At 36.6% G+C, this 21,751-nt stretch overlaps 1 protein-coding gene and 1 long non-coding RNA gene across 2 annotated transcripts in view; one reads left to right on the top strand and one right to left on the bottom strand.

The window, feature by feature from the left end:
- The window catches only part of MAST3 (microtubule associated serine/threonine kinase 3), a 98,713-nt gene that overhangs the window by 47,956 nt on the left and 29,006 nt on the right, over positions 1-21,751 (bottom strand). Inside the window, exons 3-11 of the mRNA XM_072405129.1 lie at positions 20,619-20,707; positions 19,195-19,264; positions 16,524-16,544; positions 16,356-16,434; positions 14,428-14,585; positions 10,880-10,955; positions 6,706-6,915; positions 5,703-5,804; positions 5,235-5,367 (exon numbers count right to left, since the gene is read on the bottom strand). Of these exons, the coding sequence (XP_072261230.1) occupies positions 5,235-5,367; positions 5,703-5,804; positions 6,706-6,915; positions 10,880-10,955; positions 14,428-14,585; positions 16,356-16,434; positions 16,524-16,544; positions 19,195-19,264; positions 20,619-20,707 (938 nt within the window). The remainder of the gene's footprint in view (positions 1-5,234; positions 5,368-5,702; positions 5,805-6,705; positions 6,916-10,879; positions 10,956-14,427; positions 14,586-16,355; positions 16,435-16,523; positions 16,545-19,194; positions 19,265-20,618; positions 20,708-21,751) is intronic.
- LOC140326490 (uncharacterized) lies at positions 2,533-14,551 on the top strand. The gene is made up of 3 exons (XR_011919880.1): positions 2,533-2,590; positions 6,727-6,848; positions 14,419-14,551. It is a non-coding gene; the product is annotated as an uncharacterized lncRNA (long non-coding RNA).

Below are 21,751 nucleotides of genomic sequence, written 5' to 3'. Positions count from 1 at the left end.
TTGAAACACATATAAATTATAATATAATAAAGAATTATAAATAATAATTATAAAATATAATAATAAATTTAATTAGATAACACTGGAGAAAAATTTTGAACAAATTTTTTGTTGACTTCAATTTTTAAGCTTATTTCCCTTAAAATAGGTATGCCGATTCTGAAAGTGCAGTTAGTTTTTTTATATCACATCAGGTTTTTTCTCTGCCACTTTTATCAATGCGATTACTGTAGCGTGGATTTGTATAGGCTATTCATTTACACGCAAGCATCGTGGTCAGAGGTTGTGCGCTGCTCTACATAGTGACTAGGCAAAACTTATTTTTCAACTTACACACGTATTTCCTTTCTTTTAGATCATGCCTGGTTCTGCTGTTTTTCGTCATAAACAACCGATTCATTTTGTTATATCTGTGGCAGTTTCACCATTCCCAGTCAAATGGCGAACATCAGCACATTTGTAGAGCAAGCCTATTTGCCATATTTCAAAGTTAAACTTGGTGATCAAGATAAGTCTTGGGCCCCTCATAAGGTTTGCAAACAGTGTGTCGAGGGTTTACGGATGTGGGCAAAGGGAACACGTGATAAGATGCCATTTAGTATACTTATGGTTTGGCGAGAGCAAGGAAATCAATTCAGTGATTGTTACTTTTGAATAGTGAAAACTTCAGGATATCACAAGAAAAAAAATGTAAGAGTATCCTAGTCTACCATCGGCTATACTGCCAATGGCTCATTCAGATAAAATCCCAGTGCCGGTTTTTGTTACACTACGCTCTCTTGAAGAACATAATTACGGTGAAGAATTAGGTGACAACAATGATGAAGGATTTGAAATTGAAGAGGACTTTGTTCGTAAGAGATTTGATCTGAGTTGAGTTAATTGGCACGTGATTTGGGACTATCGAAGAAGGCTTCAGAACTCCTAGCATCAAGACTGCGTGAGAAAAACTTACTTGAAAAAGGAAAAAAAGGTATTGTACTTTCGAACCAGGGAAATTGCATTTCTGCAGTACTTTAGAACTGACAGTGCCTTTGTGTATTGCCATAACATATCTGGTTTAAAGGAGGATTTGGGAATTCCAATCTATAACTCAACTGAATGACGACTATTCAACGATAGCTCAAAGCGGAGCTTGAAGTGTGTTCTCCTTCACAATGGCAATATATTTGGGTCAGTCCCAATTGGCCATTCAGTTTCTCTTTGTGAAGAATATGCAGACATAAAGAGAGTAATTGAGTTGCTGCAATATCACCAATACAATCGGGTCATCTGTGTTGACCTTAAAATGGTATGCTTCCTGCTTGGTCAGCAACGCGGATACACCAAGTATCCCTGTTATCTGTGTATGTGGGACAGCAGAACTCATGGGAGGCATTGGGTGGAAAGAAATTGGCCTCCAAGATCTGCCCTAAAATCAGGTGATCCAAACATTCTACATGGGCCACTTGTTGATAGAAAGAATATTATATTCCCGCCCATGCACATGGATCTGATGAAGCAGTTCAGTAAAGCTTTGCCAACTGAAGGAGACTGTTTCAAGTACCTCATTTTGGCATTTCCTAGCCTGTCATTAAAAAAAATAAATAAATAAAGACCGGTGTGTTTGATGGTCCACAAATTCGGCAGCTCATCAAAGATGAGCATTTCGTCAGGACAATGTCAAAAGTCAAAAAGAACGCTTGGTTATCAATCAAAGCCATTGTCAATGACATTCTTGGAAACACACAAGCAAATATTTACACAGAAATTGTCCAGAAACTCTTGGAGAGCTACAAAATGCTTGGTTGCAATATGAGCATCAAGGTGCATTTTCTGCATTGTTATTTTTCTAACTTCCCAGGAAAACCTTGGTGCAGTCAGTGATGAGCAAGGTCAACAATTCCACCAAGATTTGTAGGTCATGGAAGGACGGTATCAGGGTAGATGGGATGTACATATGATGGCTGACTATTGTTGGAGCATCCGGTGGGATTGTCGTATCATTGAACACTCCAGAAAAAGCTACAAGCGTAAATGTTTACTTTAACCGCTTACCCAATAAATTTTCAAATGTTTTACTGTAAAAAAAGTGTCAGACTAACAATAAATCCTTTATATAGACAAAAGTACATTCAAGTTATTATTTCATTATTTTTTCATTGTATGTAAAATTTGTATGTTTTTTGACAAAAATGGAGGGTACCCTGTATCGTAAAAACTAGATGTGATAGCAAAAACTCAGGTAATTTCTGGATTCACCACCCAAAAATTAGTAAAAAAAAACAAGTGTAAGATCTAATTAAACAAAAAATGCATTCCCCAGTGTAATTTAATAAAATCAAAAACACTGAAATCTGTCCAAACAAGGGTGCAATATTATTGTTAAATTAGTAATAATTAATTATTTAATAATTTGGATTTATTTTTTATTACTGTGTGTTACAATGTGTTGTAACATTACAATGTGTTAAAAGCAGATTACAATGTAATCTATTTTTAAATTTCCTGCCAGGCCACGCCTCCCCATCAATCACACCAGGGATGCGATGCCAGGGGACACAAAGCCGGCTGGTATCACTGGAGGACGCTACTGGATCGTGGGGAGCAAGTAGGATCTTTACAATGCTACCCTAAGTGTGGCTAGGGGTTACCGCTTTGGGTACATAAAATTCACCCCGAGCCTCACTCGGGGATACCGCCAGGGGTGTTAAGAGGTCCAGAAACACTGCTTGAGATTGTTGGGAGTTGACCACAGAACTTTCTAAAATCTACATAAGTGGCATGAAACCCCCTGTGGCCTTACATGCAGACATAATTTTGGTTTTCCTCTCCATTGTACAAACAGATGTGTATAAGTTTCAGGAAAATTTTACCCATGTTGGTGGTTTTCTGACACTTACATGAAATTTAAAAAAAAGAGTAAGATTCTCATTCTGACATTTTCAAGAGCTGTTGCCCAGTGTTTGGGTTAATATACTGGCCAAAGAGTATGCTGCCTATTTGGGGGATTGAGGATCAGAAAGACAACATTACCTTTATACCATTTAACCATTGCTTCAAAAAATGTACTCAAAACTATATGCCTTGGAATATCACCCACTGTGGCTCTTCAGCAGAGTACATCTTTTTAAAATGATTAGCTTTGCCAGACTGGTCTGTCACATGCAAATGTTACCATGTATGCTAAAACACTTTGTTGTTATGCAGCTGATGCAGGCTACTGTATGTTTCTTTTGGTATAGAAGAGACTGAATATAGCTTTACAGATGTATGAAAGTTCCCCATCGCCAGGTAAAAAACTTTAAATGTTTACAGACTACCATTTGAAAGCTCTCTCTACCCCTTGGTAACCAGCTCAGGTTCCTCATTCTTCCTAAGCTATCAGCCCGTATCCGCACCAACATTCTATTTCGGGACATAGTTATAATTTTGAGAAAGCTAAGAAGGAAACTCTGTGTTGGCTTATTTTTCATGATACCCAACTATAACATACAGCCCTGCATTTCCACAAGGAAAGGACTACACTGTGTAGAAACATCTGGCTGATCACGGCCACACATTTTTATTAATTTATTCAATTTGAGACCTCTCGCCTTACACATTTTAGGACCGACATCCCTTTACTTCAAGGGAAAAAACTATATTTTTCACAAGTCAACAGTTTCTGCTGTTGGTAAACAAGGATCATAGTTCTTTTCTGTGAATGAGTAAACCACCACAAAGATGGCAGTATGGTATCCACAGCAAAAGGATAAAACCCCAAAAACTGCTTTGGAGGAGTCACTATTCTATCCATAGGGTTCTAATCTGTATTAGAATAGTGCACAGCAAGGATAATTTTTTGCCAAACATTCTGGTTTAAAAAAGCCAAAATCTGTCATTGAGATTTAAGCCTCAAAGTGTTCTCTATCAAACTTAAAGGTCTCACACACTGCCTGAAAAAGAAACTAGACCACTTCTTTCTGCCTAGAGCAAAGAAACACAATATACACTCACCTACAAAGCATGGCAAACAATTCTGAAACAGTGATGCGTGTCACAGACAGGGCAGCATCTGTTGTTTAGATTTTCAGGAGACAGAAGGGATGCTTTCAACAGCCCTTAAACATTTAGAGTACAAAGGGAGTGTGTGTTTCCATAAAACAAGTTTTTAAGATAGACAATACCCTAGTTAATCATGTGAAAAAAAAGGAAAAGGGAAAAGGGGAGGAAAAAGAAAAAATACTTTACAGCATGTCACAGTTGTACACGCTCACCTAGATGAATAGATCTCTTTTTGCTAGAACATGTGCTAGATGTCCCAATCTCATCATAGCTGAGCACTGGTAAGCGCTCCCTGCCCACCTCTCATTTCATCATCATCAGCTCTAATCTTCTGAACGAATAACTGATGAGCACAAGCTGCCCCCCAGTAATCCAATTCATGGATTAGAGCTGCTAATGAGAGATGGGCAAGGGAGCCTTAAGTGCCCAGTGCATTGCCCAGGTAAAACCTGCGGGTGAGAACTAGTATATAAAAACTGGGTGCTGACCAGTCCATAAAACTAAGGGGAGGGACAAGTGTTGGTAACTACCAATTATCCTTGTGCCCAGTGCAGCAGGGGAAGCACTATGTCAACAAATGAAGTGCTAAACCACTGTAGGCGACATTACTATAACTACAAACCCTAGGCTCAAGGCTACAATAGAAAGGAGGCTGACAACCACTAAACTCCCCCCAGTTAGCAGAAACAATGTAGTGCACAGTCTACTCATACAGCAGGAAAGTTTGCGCAGCATCTATTGTCTCTGTTTTAGACTCAAACGGTGTATCTGCAGTGAATAAAAAGTATTTAGCAGAGTCACAAACTATGCTATGAAGAGAATCATCCAATATTAAAGCAGATAAACTGGACATGTGGAGTTATAGCCTCTGGGTTGTTCCATAGAATTTTGTGAATAGTGTTCATTCTCCCATGGTACAAAACCTTCACTGTGGTGTCCCTCAACAAATTAAGAAATCATTTTTGGTTAGGCTAATTAGATGGCTCAGTATTTCCAAAAGATGTTTACAATTTTGTTGTTGTCTTGTTTTTTCTGTCTAAATTAGAAAAAAATGGCATTTGATACAGTTAAACAGAAAAGGTACAGGTGCTGTTATATTGTATGGCTTCTTTTAAAACATTTTGAGAACAAATATGTGGTATATATGCTTTCACTAAACCTTCTATTAACAAGAGCCTATATTACTGCAATACATTTGCCAAACTGACCTTCTAATGGATCTTTTGTAAGACCCAACTGGTTAATAATGTAGCGTGGTATATCTGTTTTTATTCCGCGGCCCTCTTTAGCTTGACCTTCTGCAGCTTCTAAAAGATGATAGAACTGTTCCGGATCAAATTCCTGTCCATAAAAAGAACACAAAACCACTGATCAAAGTAACATTGCAGAATACCATTTAACTTTACCATAAAATACCAAGGATAAAAGAGATAGATAGAGACATACTATCAATGTCTTACTTACTTTCTGAAAAAAAAAAAAATAACACTCAGTGTAAATAACAAAGACCTATGCATTTACCTGCTCTGCACTACTACAACAACTGTTGCTTCTAAATCAGATGGGCACTATATTTTATTTATTTTTAACAAAGAAATTATTACAACTGTAAAATTACGAAGATTGATTAATTCTAGTAAACAGTTTAGAAGATTTTAAAAATGTGAATTCCTTACCAGACACTCAAGCAATCTTGCAGGTCGGGCAATAATCATTAGCAGTTTTCTTACAAGTTGGACAATAAATGTGACTTCCTCACTCTCAGAACGATCATAGGCCTGAAAAGTGAAACAGTTTTGAATTAACTGGGAATACTATCATTGTTGCAGTCGCATTTGGAACCAAGCAATGGCTAGGGGCCTAAATTTCAACAACCACTAAACTTCCTACAAAAGGTTTTCATTAATTTGCGAAATCATTGGTGCCAGGCTACGAGAGAGTTGGAATGTTGGTGTTTGTACTTTAATTTCTTAGCTACCATCCAATGGTACACACCAGAATACATCTGTATGATTTTAGAGGTTTCTGTAACTGTACAGTGATCAAGCACTCCATCATCAAGTGGATGATTAACATTTAGTTTAGTGGCAAATTATTCCCACCCTGATTCTGTTCACTGTACCCACCCACTTTGACATTTGTATGTATTTCCCACTTCAGGGTGTTTCAACTATTCCTGTATCATTTTCTACAAATATAAAACTAACAGAATTGCACAAGTTTGTTACAAGGGCTGAATATAGAAGTGCACTTCAGTTTGGTGGTGAACAGTAAAGGCAGCAGACAGGGCAACAGAGTCAAGAGTGAATGAATCTGGTGGAGATGACTGTTCACATGTGAAACCATGTTCAGTGTTGTGTACATGCACACAGGCATATAAAAGTGAATTGAATAGAAGCAGAAGTGTTTATAGAAGTGGCGCACAGTGTAGCCGTGTTCACAGGATAAGTGAGCAGAATGCAGGGGCTTTTAGTGAAGAGGAAGTAAATGAGCAACATGGGGTGGTGTAGTAGAAAGGGTTACAAGGGCATCACTGACATAGATGGCCACATGCTGTTGCAGTTGGGAGAGGGCAGAGTAAACTTTATTCAGCTATGGAACACCAGACCCACAGCTTTAAATTTATCAAACTACAGGTATGCTTTACCTTTACTTTGATTTTGTTTATTAAAAACTCACATCTTGTAGCATTTTTTCCAGCTTTTCTTGCAGTTCCACAAAATATCGGGAAGTGACCAAAGCCCCCTTGGATTTGTCTAGGCAGTCACGAGCCAGCTCAATGATTTGGTGATGAATAAAGCCTAGGACACCATCAGCTAAAGGTAAAGTGCGACTTGGGCAGAGGTTCGTGATAACATCTTGAAGTCTCTCCTCCATTTGTGCTGTGGCCTAAAATAATGAAAGCAGCATCTATATTAACAAGGAGGAAAAGGCTACACTACAAGTTTGAAACAGAAAAGCACACAGAAAAACCTTTCGAACACACAGCCATTTAAGATCCACTGAAATATATAGACACACTTTACTTTTACCCCAAAAATCTGTCACCAAACCAAGATCAGGAAGTGGGTAGCACTTTAAACTGCCAAGATTAGATTATGATGCTAAATGGGCCTAGGCTTGGAAATATCATGTCATAAATGTCACCCTTTGGCCACACTCACATGATTTTACACTGTGGCTAAGATAAACAGCTTCATTTGTTTAAAAGGTTTGAAAATAATACACGTGCTTCCCTTAGTTTTGTATGTTTTTCTTGCAAAGGATGGACAAGTGTACAGTATTCCAGGCCTTTTCTGCAGTATGTGTGTAGTTTTGTATTAATATATATTCATGTAGACAAGATTAAAAACCCAAAAGATGACCAAAGTAATTACCCAGCTTTACCATTTTTTTAGATAATATATTACAAATATGGAACTTTAGATCTGTGTCAATTTCTGGTATTACATTAAAACATATAACTAGACATTAGAAACAGTTCTTATCAGCTGCACTCATAGTCTGTAAAATATACCAGAGGAAGGGTTTTGTTTGTTGTACCTGGTCGATAAATACAAAAATTACTTGTTGCTCCTGTCAGAAATCCAGCGCTACCTTGTACAGCACTGCATTTCTGCACAAGGCAGCAATAACTGTTACCAGCCCTGTCTAATTATCCTCTAAAATACAAAGCACCTCTTTCCCATATAATGAATATGTGGGAAGAAACCTTAAAATATATAAACTAATGCAGCCACCACATTTTAGAAATGATAAGCTGTATTACTGTTTTTATTTCATTCTCCAGTGAATCTTTGATCTGCAGACATACACACTCTTCATAAAATTTGAAAATTCAACACAGTTCATTGTCCTCAACATAGACCAGTGTTTCCTGACCGTTTTAACATGTGGGAACCCCTTGTAATAACTTTTGGGTTTTCAGGGAACCCCTGCTATGACTACAACATCCACAACTTACAGTACATTAGTGTGATGGTCAGTAGGAAGAATGCCTTCAACATTTTACTAAGTCAGTAGAAAAGCTGCCACTTTTACTATTAGCTGAAAAGATCTTTAGTAACTGGTAAACTGACCTGGAAGTCACAAACTGCCTTTTGCCCAAGGCAGTGGTCACCAACTTTTCGGATCTCATGGACCACTAAATTCATTATTTTAAAACCCGCACGTGCATGGGGAGCTGTGTGTCACTCAAAGGGGAATGCGCCCACTCTCCCATCCCAGGCTCAGACCTGCTTACTAAACACATCCTGTTTGGACAGTATCACAGGGCTGTGGACACAACAAAAAGTTGCGTTCATACGGGGAACATATCCAGCGGGTCGGGAGATGGAAATGGTAATGGTATTTTCTGTGGCCCACCTGGCGACCGCTGGCTCAAGAAACCCCTGGCATCCATTGTTAAGACAATGAACACTAAAAGCTCAGAACCAACACTCAGAATGAAGCTCAATTTAACAGCACTTACTACGCCCTCAGCCAACTTACTTCTTCTCAGTATGCAATCTAGGATTATGGTTATGCGTAGTAGTGCATAATCTGATATTTTCCCAATATCCTTCCTCTTGAATACACTTCATTACCCAGTATCTATACTGGCAGTGGGATGGCCTCTTCGGTAAGCAGCACTATCTAGCCAATTTTAAATAATCAAGTTATGAGCATTACCAAACATTGACCAGTCTGCAGTGTAGGTGGTTGAGGGCCAAGGGAGGATTCACAAAAGCCACATACATGTGACCCATGATCTGTCACAAAGGTTACGGACACAACAAGCAGAAAACAAACCTAATTTTGTGATTCACCAACAACAGGATGGTGATTGGTCCACTTTTTTGTGTCAGACAGCAGACTGGTCTATGCAAATCTGGTATGGTATTTTGAAGGAGAAAAAAAAAAAAAAAAAACACACACCAAAGGGTACCCCCTTTTTAAAAAACAAAAAAACTAGAATAATTTTAGATACAGTCTAGAAGTTAATTAGAAGTTAAATAGAAGTTAGAAGGGTTAATTGAAATTCTTTTCAGTCTGTTTGTAGCTGGGTTTCTTCTGTTGCTATGCAAATTAAAATGATTTCATGTGTTTGAAAGTGCTGGTTAAACAGAAAGTAAAGTGGCAGAAAGAAATGGTGGAAACAGGAAGTGAGAACACTTGTGATGTTTTTGAGAAGAAACACAATACACAGAGTTGCAACGACAGGACAGGTAGAGGAAATCTATATTCCCTGACCAAAGGCAAAGGCATGCAGCAATCATAACAACTAACTGAAGTCTCATTTTTTATTTTATTGTCATATGTTGTATTTAGAAGTGTGTAGTTCTCTAAAGAAATCTCTTCACATCTTTTATGTGCCTACACTTGCTTGAAAATGGCTGTACAACCTTAATTTTTAGTCAAAAGGAAAATTTTGTTGTAAAAATAGTAATAAAGGACAGCATAAAAAAAAAAGAGAACCATAAATGAAATGTAGCAACCTGGTCAATGTTTGGTAATGCCCTTCCCCTCTGAAACAAGTAAAAAAAAAAATCCAGTAAAAAGCCTCCTTGCCTAACGAGGCGTGTCCTCAAAGCTATCCTGGGATACCTATCCTAGTAGCTATGCAGCAAATGCACAAAGCTGAGAATCTGAAAAAAACTGAAATGTTACATTTTTATACACCAGAAGAGTGATTGTTGGCTTACTGGAGAGACTTCCCAACATGTTTACATATCTGGCATCAAACTGCCAGCAGCTAATTAAGTGAAGCAATTCAAAGGAAATCTACAGCGTTGCTGAGTAAATAAGGTCCTAAGCTTTTTAACTGGGGTCCCTAAGGTATAAATTAAACCCATTAAAGGGAGATTTTTTTTTTTTTTGTTTGGTTCACAACTTCCTGTGAGAGTTAATGTTCTCAATAGTCATCTACTGTAGAGTGCAGTGGCCCTCATTAGGAATGCAAACTTTTTATGTAACATTTACTGAGAAAAGAGACAACTGGCTTTAGTAATCATTTTAATATAATATGGCGTTCTAGAAAGGATTTTATTTTTTCTAGTTACAAGCGTAAAGGTTATGTCTAGAGAAACAGACCAATGGTTAACCAATGTCTATGGAGGTTTAACTTACATTTTTCATTGCGTCACCCTAATGATTTAATTCTAAAATTAACTTTAAAGTAAATAAAGATGCAAAACTTTCACTGTAAACAGATTAGAGGGGTCTTTAAAGCACTGTCAGTTTTGCTTTAGCAACCGGTCATATGTATTAAAATTATCAACTGGTGCCTTAAATAGGCAGCATACGCCAAGCCCCAAAAAGCATGAACACTAACATTTTCCGTAGAAACCAGAGGAAAATGTTGATATCTAAAAGATTGCCCTCTGGGGCTTATGATGCACCTACCACTGTATATAATTTTTTTTTTTGACGGTGGAAGATTTATGAAACTTTTCAGTATTTGTTTTGTAGTTTTTGTTTTTGAACAACACTGAAAAACACAAACAACAACAAACAATGTAAGAAAGGTTTTAGTAGATTTACAATTTGATTAGGTTTTCAATTTAAGTTGAATGTCTAACCAGTCATCAAAAAACACCAAAAAGTGTTTGGGACTATACAATATGCATAGTTGGTGCCCAAGAATTATGCTCATTCCTTTCCTACTCCTTTACACGACTTAAAACAGCAACATTTTCCTTAGGAATCAGGAGCCAATGCTACTGTGTAATCACCTTTCCACGCTTATTGACACATGTAACCCATTTCATTTATTTGTCAGTGAAGATAAAAAAAAAAAATTGTCAGATGTAGTATTCTTTAATGAATAACATTAACAAGTGCATATAGACATATACGACTGACATACAATTACCTTGGGAAATCTCTCCTTATAAACATGATTCATCATAATGATCTCATTATCAAAGTTTCCTGATGCCCGACCAGGGCTGAAAAACAAAGAAACAATCCTTATTAAAGTACAATGTCATTTACAGGTTAAAATATTTTGTACTTTTAAGTGACAAGTCTGTCACCCATCATAATCAAGACAGACAAATGCAATTCCAGGCCATACGACTAGTTGCCATTTGTATAAACAACATATCTGGACTGGTTTTTAGTCATTTGATTAGTTCAGGCAGAAGCTAAACAGATGGGGTTTTTTTTGAGCAATTAACTACATAACCCAGAAATCAATGAACCTTGTACACAAATGTATGACCTATAAAAGGGCCTAACCTATGTAAGATTCATACTATGATGTCATAAATGAATAATGTGAGTCAGGACATGTCACTTTTTTTTTCAAAACAATACAAAAAGTTAAGAAGTGGATTTTGTCTTAAAAAAGTTATACATTTAATACAACAGAGCCTTAGTTCTACCTGTTACTCATTTTTTATTATTGTTTTTTTTTATATATTTTTGTTTCAATAAGGTGACAGAAAGGTTAGTCAGGGGTCAGACACTAGTGGAGGGTGGATTAGGGATAGTTATGGATAATTAAGGAGCTTCCCATGTTACAAACAAACATTGGATTGTGCAGTATTAGTGGTACTGAAAAACAAAAAGATTTGGCAAACAATGATGCTAGAAGTCTAGCAAAAAAGATAGGGGAGTTGGAAGCCTTAATGAGTGAAGAGAATAATGACTTAGTTGGCATTGCTGATTCCTGGCTTTGTTCTTTGCATGACTGGGCGGTCAATATTCCTGGGTATACTCTCTTTCATAAAGACAGAGTCAAACAAAAGGGTGGTGGTGTCTGTCTGTATGTGAGAACTGATCTAAAAGTGAATGTGAAAGAAGAAATTGTGGATGAAACTTTGAGGCATTATGGGTGGAGTTGAATAACCCACAATTAATTATTGGAGTCTGCTATAGGCCCCCCAGTGCTAAGGAAGAAATTGAAAATCAACCCAGAGAAAAAGCAGCAAGAAGTGGAAGTGTTTTAATCATGGGAGATTTCAACTACCCTGACATTCACTGAAGTAATGGCACTACAGGAGCAGCAAAAGGGAGGAAATTTGTGAATTTAATACAGGATAATTTTATGGTACAGTTTATAGAAGCCCCAACTAGAAACAATACTCTGCTGGACCTAGTTCTTTCTAACAATGCAGAGCTTATAACAAATGTGCAAATAAAAGAGAATCTGGGTAGCAGTGAGCAGAATATGATTTCAATAAATGTGGGCTGTAAACAGGAAGCAAAAACAGAAAAGATAAAAACATTTAATTTTAGGAGAGCAAATTTTCTAATATTAAGGGTGGCTCTCTGTGATTTGGACTGGGAAACAATATTGTCCTCAAAGGACACAACAGAAATGGGAATGTTTCAAGTCTTTTTTTTTTGTTTAAGTCAAATTTATTCTAATGGGTACTAAGTTTAAGAGGCTAAAATTAAAACTTATGTGGCTCACAGCTGATAGTAAAAAAGCCATAAGGAAAAAGAAAATGGCATTACAAAAATATAAAAATGAAGGATCACCTTCATCATTTGAAAACTATAATGAATATAACAAAAGATGTTAAACGGAGATAAAATGTGCAAAACTTCAAAATGAAAGACAGATTGCAAAAGAAAGTAGGGCAAACCCCCAAAATTTTTTAAAATATATTAATAGCAAAAAGATCGGATCTGAGCAAGTAGGACCTGTAAATGGTGCCGCTGGGTTGGTAACTAGGGATAAAGAAAAGGCAGATTTATTAAACCCTTTTTTTTAGCTCTGTGTACTCTAAGGAAAATGGCAGAGCTCAAATCCAAATTCATAATAGCAATGTCACCGCTTTAAATGAGTCACAATGGCTCAAAATTGATATGACTGAGAAACAGCTGGGAAAAAAGAGGGTTGACAAAGCACCAGGACCCTATGTATTACATCCAAGTGTCCTCAGTTCAGTTATTTCAAAGTTATGATTTCTAATTTTTAGAGACTCTTTAGTCACTGGCAAGGTACCGATGGATTGGCGTTAAGGCCAATGTTGTTCCTATCTTCAAAAAAGGAGCAAAATCATCACCAGGTAACTACAGACCGGTTAGTTTAACGTCCATAGTTGGAAAGGTCACAGAGAGTTTGATAAAGAACCAAAATAGACGAGTTTCTGCTAGAAAATAAGTGATCGTCAGCATGGCTTTGAGAAAGAAGTTGTCAAACAAATTTACTCTCTTTTTATGAGGAAGTAATAAGTAAACAGGTAGACAGTGGAATAGCAGTTGATATAGTGCTAAAGCATTTGACACTGTACCCCACAGATGGTTATTATGCAAGTTGGGGTCAATAGGTTTAGAAAAGTCAATCTGTAAATGGATAGAGAACTGGCCTAAAGACCGCATCCAGAGAGTTGTAATTAATGATTCATACTCATTAATCATTCATTACTCATTAAAAGTACCATTTCTGTGTTTGCTGATGACACCAAACTAAGTAATGGAATTAAGTCCATACAGGATGTCTATCATCTACAAGCAGACCTGGTTGTACTGTTTGATTGGGCAACCAAGTGGCAAATGACATTTATTATAGATAAATGTAAAACTATGCACTTGGGAGCTAACAACATGCATGCTTCATACTGTCTAGGGGGGGAGTCAGAAATGGAAAAGGATCTTGGGGTTCTGGTAGATCATAGGCGTAATAACACCAAGCAATATCTAAAGCTAGCAAAGTACTTTCTTGTATTAAAAGAGGAATAGACTGCAGAGATGGAGACATAATCCTGCCCCTGTAAAAAGCATTGGTCAGACCACATCTGAAATATGCAGTCCAGTTTTGGACACCAGTTAACATTGTTGAATTGGAGACAGTGCAGAGAAGGGCAACTTATAATAAATAATAAAAGGAATGGAGGAGCTCAGCTATGAGGGAAGATGAGCTAAACTTAATTTATTCTACCTCGAGAAGAGACGTTTAAGGGGGGATATGATCACCCTGTATAAATATATAAACAGTCCATATAGAAAACTCTTTCCCTAATATTCACTTTGAGATCAATACAAAGAACAAGACGGCACTCTTTGCATCTGAAAGAAAAAGAAGTTTAAGCTCCTGATAAGGAAGGGTTTCTTCACTGTAAGGTCTGTGAAAATGTGCAATAGGCTCCCTAGGGAGGTAGTTTCAGCAACGACTATAGATTGCTTTTAAATAAAAGCTGCATGCTTTTCTAGAAGCACAGAATATAACTAGGTATTAAGGCTTAAAAGTAAAAATAACAGCGACTGTTGATTCAGGGAACATCCGATATCCCCATGGAACCAGGAAGGAATTTTTTTCCCCCTTCCTCTGGACCAACTATGTCCTATAGGGTTTATACCAGTGATATGTTTATTTCCCTAGTGGGTGAACTTGATTGTCTTTTTTCAACCTAACCTACTATGTAACTATGTAACTTGCCTTTTGTTATTATGTTATAGGATTCTCACCTCAGGCTCCGAGACCGAGGTCTCAAACACTGGGGACGCCTACCCTCTTCATCTGTAACGCTTTCCGTGCTGCGAAAGTGTTTAGAAAGGAAATGTAGCTCATCAGCAGTAGGCTGGTAGGGTAGTTGATGCAGCCTTTCTTGAGAAGAGGAGGAGGACTGCAGAGAGAGATACGTTAATGCACACATTGCATTGCTGTCCACCTGGGACACCTAGGATGCAAAAATCTTTTCAATGCCTAAAACTACATGCAAGAACCTGTTCATTTTCATAAAAAAAAAAAAAAAAAAAAAAAAAACTTAACTTCAATAAACAAAATAACAATTTTCATATACAAGAATAAAAACTGTACATAATTTATTGTTTTATAAAGCTGAATTGTTTAACCCCTGCAGAGCTAATATTTTCAAAAATGTTGAAAAAAAAAATACTTCACTATGACTTGGATGGTATGTCTATGGGAAGCCTACAGTACTGACACAGCAGAGTTTGGTCAGAGTGCCTAGCGCTGCTCAGCCTAAGCCCCATGAATTCCAGACAAGGAGGGTGGGGGGGTCGACTTTGGTAGGGACATAAGATTGTCGCTGCTTTGAGAGACAGTTGGTGACATGACTTTGGACTATGTAGAGCACTGGGTAAATACAAGTTAATAATTAGGCAAAGATTAACACCAAGGATGCCAAACAGTTACTAAAAATAATTGTTTATGTAAAATACTTTGAAGGAGAAAAGGCCCAGAAAAATATGGATGTCTGATCTAACCTGTCTAAACTGAAGTTTTAACATTACTAGTATAAAAGGCTAAAAAATGTTGTAAACTGAGGATCCTGATACTTTAAGCAATAACGTTTTGTATAGGCAAATCATTTAAATCAGAACTAAACTGAAAATAAAAAAAACACAGCTGCCTAAATTCCACATATCCCTCGATCACGTCGGAGATGTCCTCGATTGGGTCCCACGCTGTCCTGGAATCCTGTTTTGTCCCGGTGCGGAGAAAGTGTTGGGTGCTGCCATCTCCTTCCGTGTTCTGGCTACATCACCCACCACCCATGGCAATAAAGACAAAAGGGGAGGGGCTTCACTTATTTTTTTTAAAGAGTGTTGCAGAGAAGCAAAAAAGAATAACCTTTCTTAATTTACATTAAAAGATTGTCTAGCCTTTTATGTAAAAATAAAAATTTTGGTGATAGGTATACTTTAGGCACGGAATGACTAATCCTCTGGAGAGGAGAAAGCACAGCACAGCATTACATGTGTAAACATCAAGGGATACAACAACAAGCCAAATGTAAGACCTAAAATTGGCAAGGTATTGTCCTGAATGTACAAGAAAGGCACTTCAGGGAATCTGCATATATTATTATGTGCTGGAATGTGTTTGTAAACAGCAGGGCTGTAACCAATGTGTGAATCACCAGCCATATCAAAACCATCTGGAGCTGCACTGTTGGGAGAAAAATTAAGGGTTGAGATGATGTATTTACTGGAACCATGAATTTGCATCATTTGTGGAAAAAAGAAACAGACAGGTGTAGAACACCAGGCACCTGAAACATAACTATAGTTCAGGCAAGAAACATACTTACCTGCTTGTTCACCTTTATAAAAAAAAAACAAATAAAACACTAAGCTGCAGTATCTGGCATCCTCTTGGGCTGCTAGGACTGAATGAGCTCCCGAGCAGGCATGGAAGTTTTGCCATCCTGATAATGATGATGGCATCACCAGTGATAATAAAGGACCTGCCTGGTCCTCATTTTTTATTTTTACATTCAGTTCCGCTTTAACTGCCTTATTTTTACAGTGATCATAGCAAAAACCTCCCTGTTAAAAATTGTGACATTAGTTATCTATGGCCCTACCAGTACATCATGATAAATAATAAGTTGATAGATATCAATGTCTTTAGAATAGCCGTTAATTACCGAAAGAGTGGAGCTTGGCGTATTGGTACCATATCCAGATGATGGCAAAGATGCCAGGGACCATCTCCGTCCATCAGCTCTAAAACAAAATAAGTTTGTAGAAGATTGTTGCAAAAATTATAATTTTAAAAAACTTTTTAAAAGGTTCCAAAATATATCCATTATTACCTGTCTGTGCGTGGTCCATGACTGCATTTATTGTGAGAATTAAACAGAAAGAGGAGGAAAAAAATAATATATATATTAGGCAGTGATATCAAATATACAAAGTACAAATATAATCTAGAAGCATACATAGCTAGCAGTTAGAGATTATAATCAGGATCTAATAAAAGAGTGGCTCATAAACTTTTAAATACTTGTTGACACCATTTTAATTATTCTGACCTAAAAATTCATCAAAGTAAACAGGTTGATGCAAGTGACAATGTATTTATTCCCTTTCTTAAGGTCTTTCTTGGTCTAACAGTTTCATAATGTTACCAGCCTGAACAAGCCCTTAGACCACAAATCACTGATTAGTGAACAAGACAGTCAACAGTTAGTTAGGGAAAGAATCCTTTTAACTGTGGGCACTAGCAGAACCTAATGGAAAACCAATATTTAAATAATTATTAGGTTTAAAAGTGATAATTGAACCCCCACAAGAAATTGGCGAGAAGGGCAGTCATTTTTATTGCAGATTAGCCATACAATGTATGGCTGAAGGAGATGAAAGCTTACAGAACCCTGAACGAAGATGTAAGTGCCAGCAAGACAGTTTGCTGAGGTTACATCACTGGTGGAGAGGTAAGTATAGCCGGACTTGGGTTTATTAAAAAAAAATGGCAATTAGATGACCTGCAGATATGTTGTACCTTACTTATGTAGTTTTTAGAATCTTTTTTATGCGCAGGTCAACAACTTTTATTCCCCTAAATTAATAAAAAGTGCATTATTTGCAGAGGGCAGGCCTTGCAGCTATTAAGCTGCAATAAATAAATGGTAATTTTAAACTGTTGCCAAGTTATAAGCATTAAATTAACAATTTAATAACAATACAAAGAACACATTGTAAAAAAATAGAAAAAAAAGGGTTGAAATGCCTGTTCCGTCCTTCTAAAGGCACTCAGTCACTGCTCAAAAAATACCCTTTAAAAAAAAATTCAGAAGTGTCTGCTTAGTCTGTGATAAACTAACTGAGTCATTTCTCAAAAAGCAAACATAATAATGGCAAGGAACACCCGCTCCACCTTAAATAAAAAGCCTTGGCCCATGACAAAATGAAAGTAAAAAAAATAAACATAGTCAGAAAAACCAAGCTATCATATTTCAGAACCAAATCTCTTAGCCACATTACTTACAAAAACTATTCCCAAATACGCTAAAAATATATTTTATCCAGCAGTCATTTGTCTCTTTATATGGCCCAAAAAACTGCAAGGCTCTTCTGCTTTATGCAGATACCATCATTTTTAACAGCTTAACTCCATACTTTAACATCCATCAATTGAAATAAGGTAGACTGGGAAGGTGTGTGTTAACCAGGCTGACTACAGACAAGCTGTGCTTTGGCATGGTATTCTGTAGCTCAATTTAGGAGTTGAGGCAGCAAAATGACCACAGAAGCACATATCTGCTTCCATGCTTGACATGGTGCTGTGATGGAGAACAATGGGAGTGGTATGATCACCAAGTATTTGCTGAAAACTATCAAAATAACAGGAAAGGCAGGAAAAGAATAACATTAAAAAAGGTACTATGTAATCTCTTTATTAATCCACGGTTTAAAACAATGAACATAGAGTCTAAGAGCACACACATTTCCCCGGCATGTTAAAAATGAGCCATCGTCAGGGAAAAACTAAAATAAATTCCTAGCTCAAAAGACAAAGAAAAGTTGTAAAGCAACCCAAAAAGACCAGCTTCCCTAAAAGAAGCAGGGTGTTGAAGGCCCAAAAAGCAGCCAAGTACACAAATCACAAAAAACAATAACATAATGCTGACCTGGCATACCTGAGAAGAAATTACCTATACTGGAAAAAGTGGCAAAGGGAAAAGTACACAGTCCAAACATAATCCTAAGGAGTTTCAAATAGCATTTTAGCTGACCATAGAGAAGTCAACCACACTATCTGTATCTCTTAGCTAGAGGACTGTCCCACAAACTTTTAGTGCTTACACACTCATTTCCTGGTGGAAGCTTGTGCGAAGACACCTGTTTGCCCTGATAGCTGTGAACTGAAAATGAAACACTGGGTCATGGAGTATGACGCATAAAAATGAAGCACAATTCTTCATATGTTTACCTCCACTACACATTTTTGTTAACATAATCAAATGGGGAACAAAATGTAAATGCATAGTCTGCGGAGGTAGTTGGGACTATAAACAATGGAATGGAATTGTAAATCTAGCTGAAAAAAAACAATTTCTGGGGTAGACACTGTAGCATCTGAATGTTGCCGCCTTCTACAGCCTGAAAAAAAGGCATCACAGGGTTTACAACTGAAGCCAACTAATTATTCAGGTGTTACACACCATACCTTCTACTGTCCACTGAAATTTGGCATTCAGATGAATGATAGGATGAACATATTCTTTACAATAGTAGTATTTTAAGGTAGGGCCTAGGAGTACCAGAAAGGTCATTTTAACATAAAGGAAATTTATAGAAGCTGGGAGATGGTGAACATACATTGTGGAATGACCTTAAACTATGGTAAATATTTGCCAGAGTCAAAATATATTCAGAAAGGATAAAGGGTTTCGACTTCTTCTCCAGCAAATCAAATACAGAAATTGTAGATTCAGAAATCCTCCATTTTAAAAACACAATAAATATGTATGCTACACTCACCTACGTGCAAAAGGAAAGTTGACAGAAGTACTAGTTGAGAAATTTCTTGGGCTGTCCAGAGGGCTGCTGCCTGCTAATAAAAGAACATGCAAATAAGCAAACACATATGTACGTGGCAGCTAGAATTAAATATCACAATGTACAAGAGGAAGACATGGACAAAATATGGGACATTTGCGGCTTAAGATTACACATCTTGATGAAAAAAAAAAAAACAGCCTTCTACATTTTTACTGTATCTTTAAAAAAAAAAACACATTTATCTAAATTGGTAACATTTACAGTTTTGGTCAAGTAAATTACTATTAAGAATTTGTTTGTTTTGACAGATTAGGTTACTGCTTACCACAATTACAAGCACTAGACACCCAGATACAGCTACAGAAATTTTTTTGCAGAGTTTTTTTTTTTTTTTTTTTAAATTAAACTCCTGAAAACCACTAGAGGAGTTACAGCAATTTTCTAGTGTTGCCATTTTCTTGCTCAGAAACTTGAGGGGTATAGTATATATAATTTTTGGAGCAATAAAGCATTAGAAAATGTTGTGATTATACCATTTATCAGAGTGGATAATGCAGCACTTCCCAATTTGCATGCTATGATGCCAAAAAGAGAAGGACTGAAGGAGCCCGTCAGTGGAGGATCAGTCATGGTAATTTGTTAAGGAGGTTTGTCACTGGAGTCATCTTTTAAATGAGGTTGGTCCAGTCATAAGGGGTTCATCAATGGAAGAATCTAATAAGCTTTAATAGGGGTTATGCGATTTTATGCATACTGTATATATTTTGTTTCCAACACACTGTAACCTAGGGCAGAACAAATGCCTAGCTGCCAAACTCCAAACATTTGTTAGATATTGTTTTTTTTTTGTTTTTTTACTAAGGGTGATGTGAAGCGGAAAAGCCTGGGAAAGAAATAGCATTTCAAGGAAGACGTGGTGTTGTCTGTAAAAAAAAAAAAAAAAAATGTTCTTAATCTAAAAAATTCAAACTTATCCAGTCACCACAAGTAAGGACTGTTAAGCTGCAATAAAATTTTTTTTTTTGTTTTGGGTTTACTATACTTTAAGCATTAAGTTTTAAAGATCTGATGTTTTTGCAGAAGTGCTAAGCACAGTAGAATGTCGTCAGCTTAGATATTTCCAAGCTAGGTTTAAAAAAATTGTTCAATAGACCAAACAATAATTACATTTTAATTAATTTAATAAAAAAATTTTTTTTTTGTTAATATGTAATCTTGACAAATTAAGTGTATGCATATAATATTGGAATAATGTTTGATGAACATAAAGCCTTATTTAAATAATTATTTTCACACAGCCCCAGCCAACTAAAATTTTGTGCTTCTTTTTCTTGTTGCGGAGAACTACCCATTATACAACATTCTTTAACATAGACAATTGTCCGGTTTACGAATACGCTCACCTGTAGGAACCGAGAGAGGAGATAGTGGACGCGACAATGTTGGTGATGGGGACCCAACTACCAAGCTCTTTCTATTATTGCTTCTGCAACTGCAGATAAAACACAAATTAAATAATTTGATGATGCATTACAAGAAGCAAATCATGCAAGGTAAACTGTTAGCAAAAAAATCAAAGACTAAATAAATAAAAATACTAAATAAAATGCAAAATAAAAATCAAAGAAATGGTGCATATCCTTTATTGGCATGTTTGGTGGATTGTTAGTGCACTCATTTGAACTTGCCAACTTTATGTAAAATGTAATGAACCAAATATGTTATCTAATATAATATATATTATATCTGAGGTGTTACTAGAAGTAAGGGACACATACTCCACTGGCCATGGCTAAAGGAAAAAGTAGTGGGAACTCTACTGGAATATGTGCTCACACTGCCATGCTTAGGCTACTTGCCTTTATGCTTGTTTTAAGGGGTAGGTGTTAGGACTTGGCCCTTATTGGGGCTACACTACCAAGTGTATCCACACATGTAGAAAAAAAACGTCACAGCTCAAAGCAGGCTGGAAGGAAACATAATAATTGTTCATTTTTATATCCAGTGCTAATGTAGGTTAATTAAAGCAAAGGCTTAAATGTTCAAAAAGTTTAAAATGTCTTCACATTTATAATAATTTAAGAATCAGTATTTGGAATCTTGCACAAGACAAGTAGAAATTGTTTTGTTATTTTTAAGTACACACAATGCTTACCAGCCACATTTGTTTAGGTGGAAAAAAAAAGACTTCCTTTTTCTGCAATACATTCTTACAACATAAAAGTAAAAAAATTCTGGTTTCATTGAGCAAGGTGGGCTCTTCAACTGAAGTGAAAGATTATTTACGTTTAAAAATATTTATTTAAAAAATGTTAAATAAAAAATACAGGCCTGGATAACAGGCAGCTATATTTATAATAACATTATGTGTATTCCAGCTGTTCAAGTAAATTCACATGGTAAAATGACAGATAGTGCAGTTGGGGAGCTGCTTGTGAAGTGTCATTATCTCTGGTTAAAGCAGACCTAACCTAAAATTTTTACTTTACAAAAAAGGGTAAACAAAAAAAAAAAAAAAAAAAAAAGACAGAATGGG

The sequence above is a fragment of the Pyxicephalus adspersus genome, chromosome 3, assembly GCF_032062135.1.
Source record: "Pyxicephalus adspersus chromosome 3, UCB_Pads_2.0, whole genome shotgun sequence".
Taxonomy (NCBI): Eukaryota; Metazoa; Chordata; class Amphibia; order Anura; family Pyxicephalidae; genus Pyxicephalus; species Pyxicephalus adspersus.
Note: the sequence above shows the minus strand (reverse complement) of the source record. Positions and strands in the feature narration are given on the sequence as shown.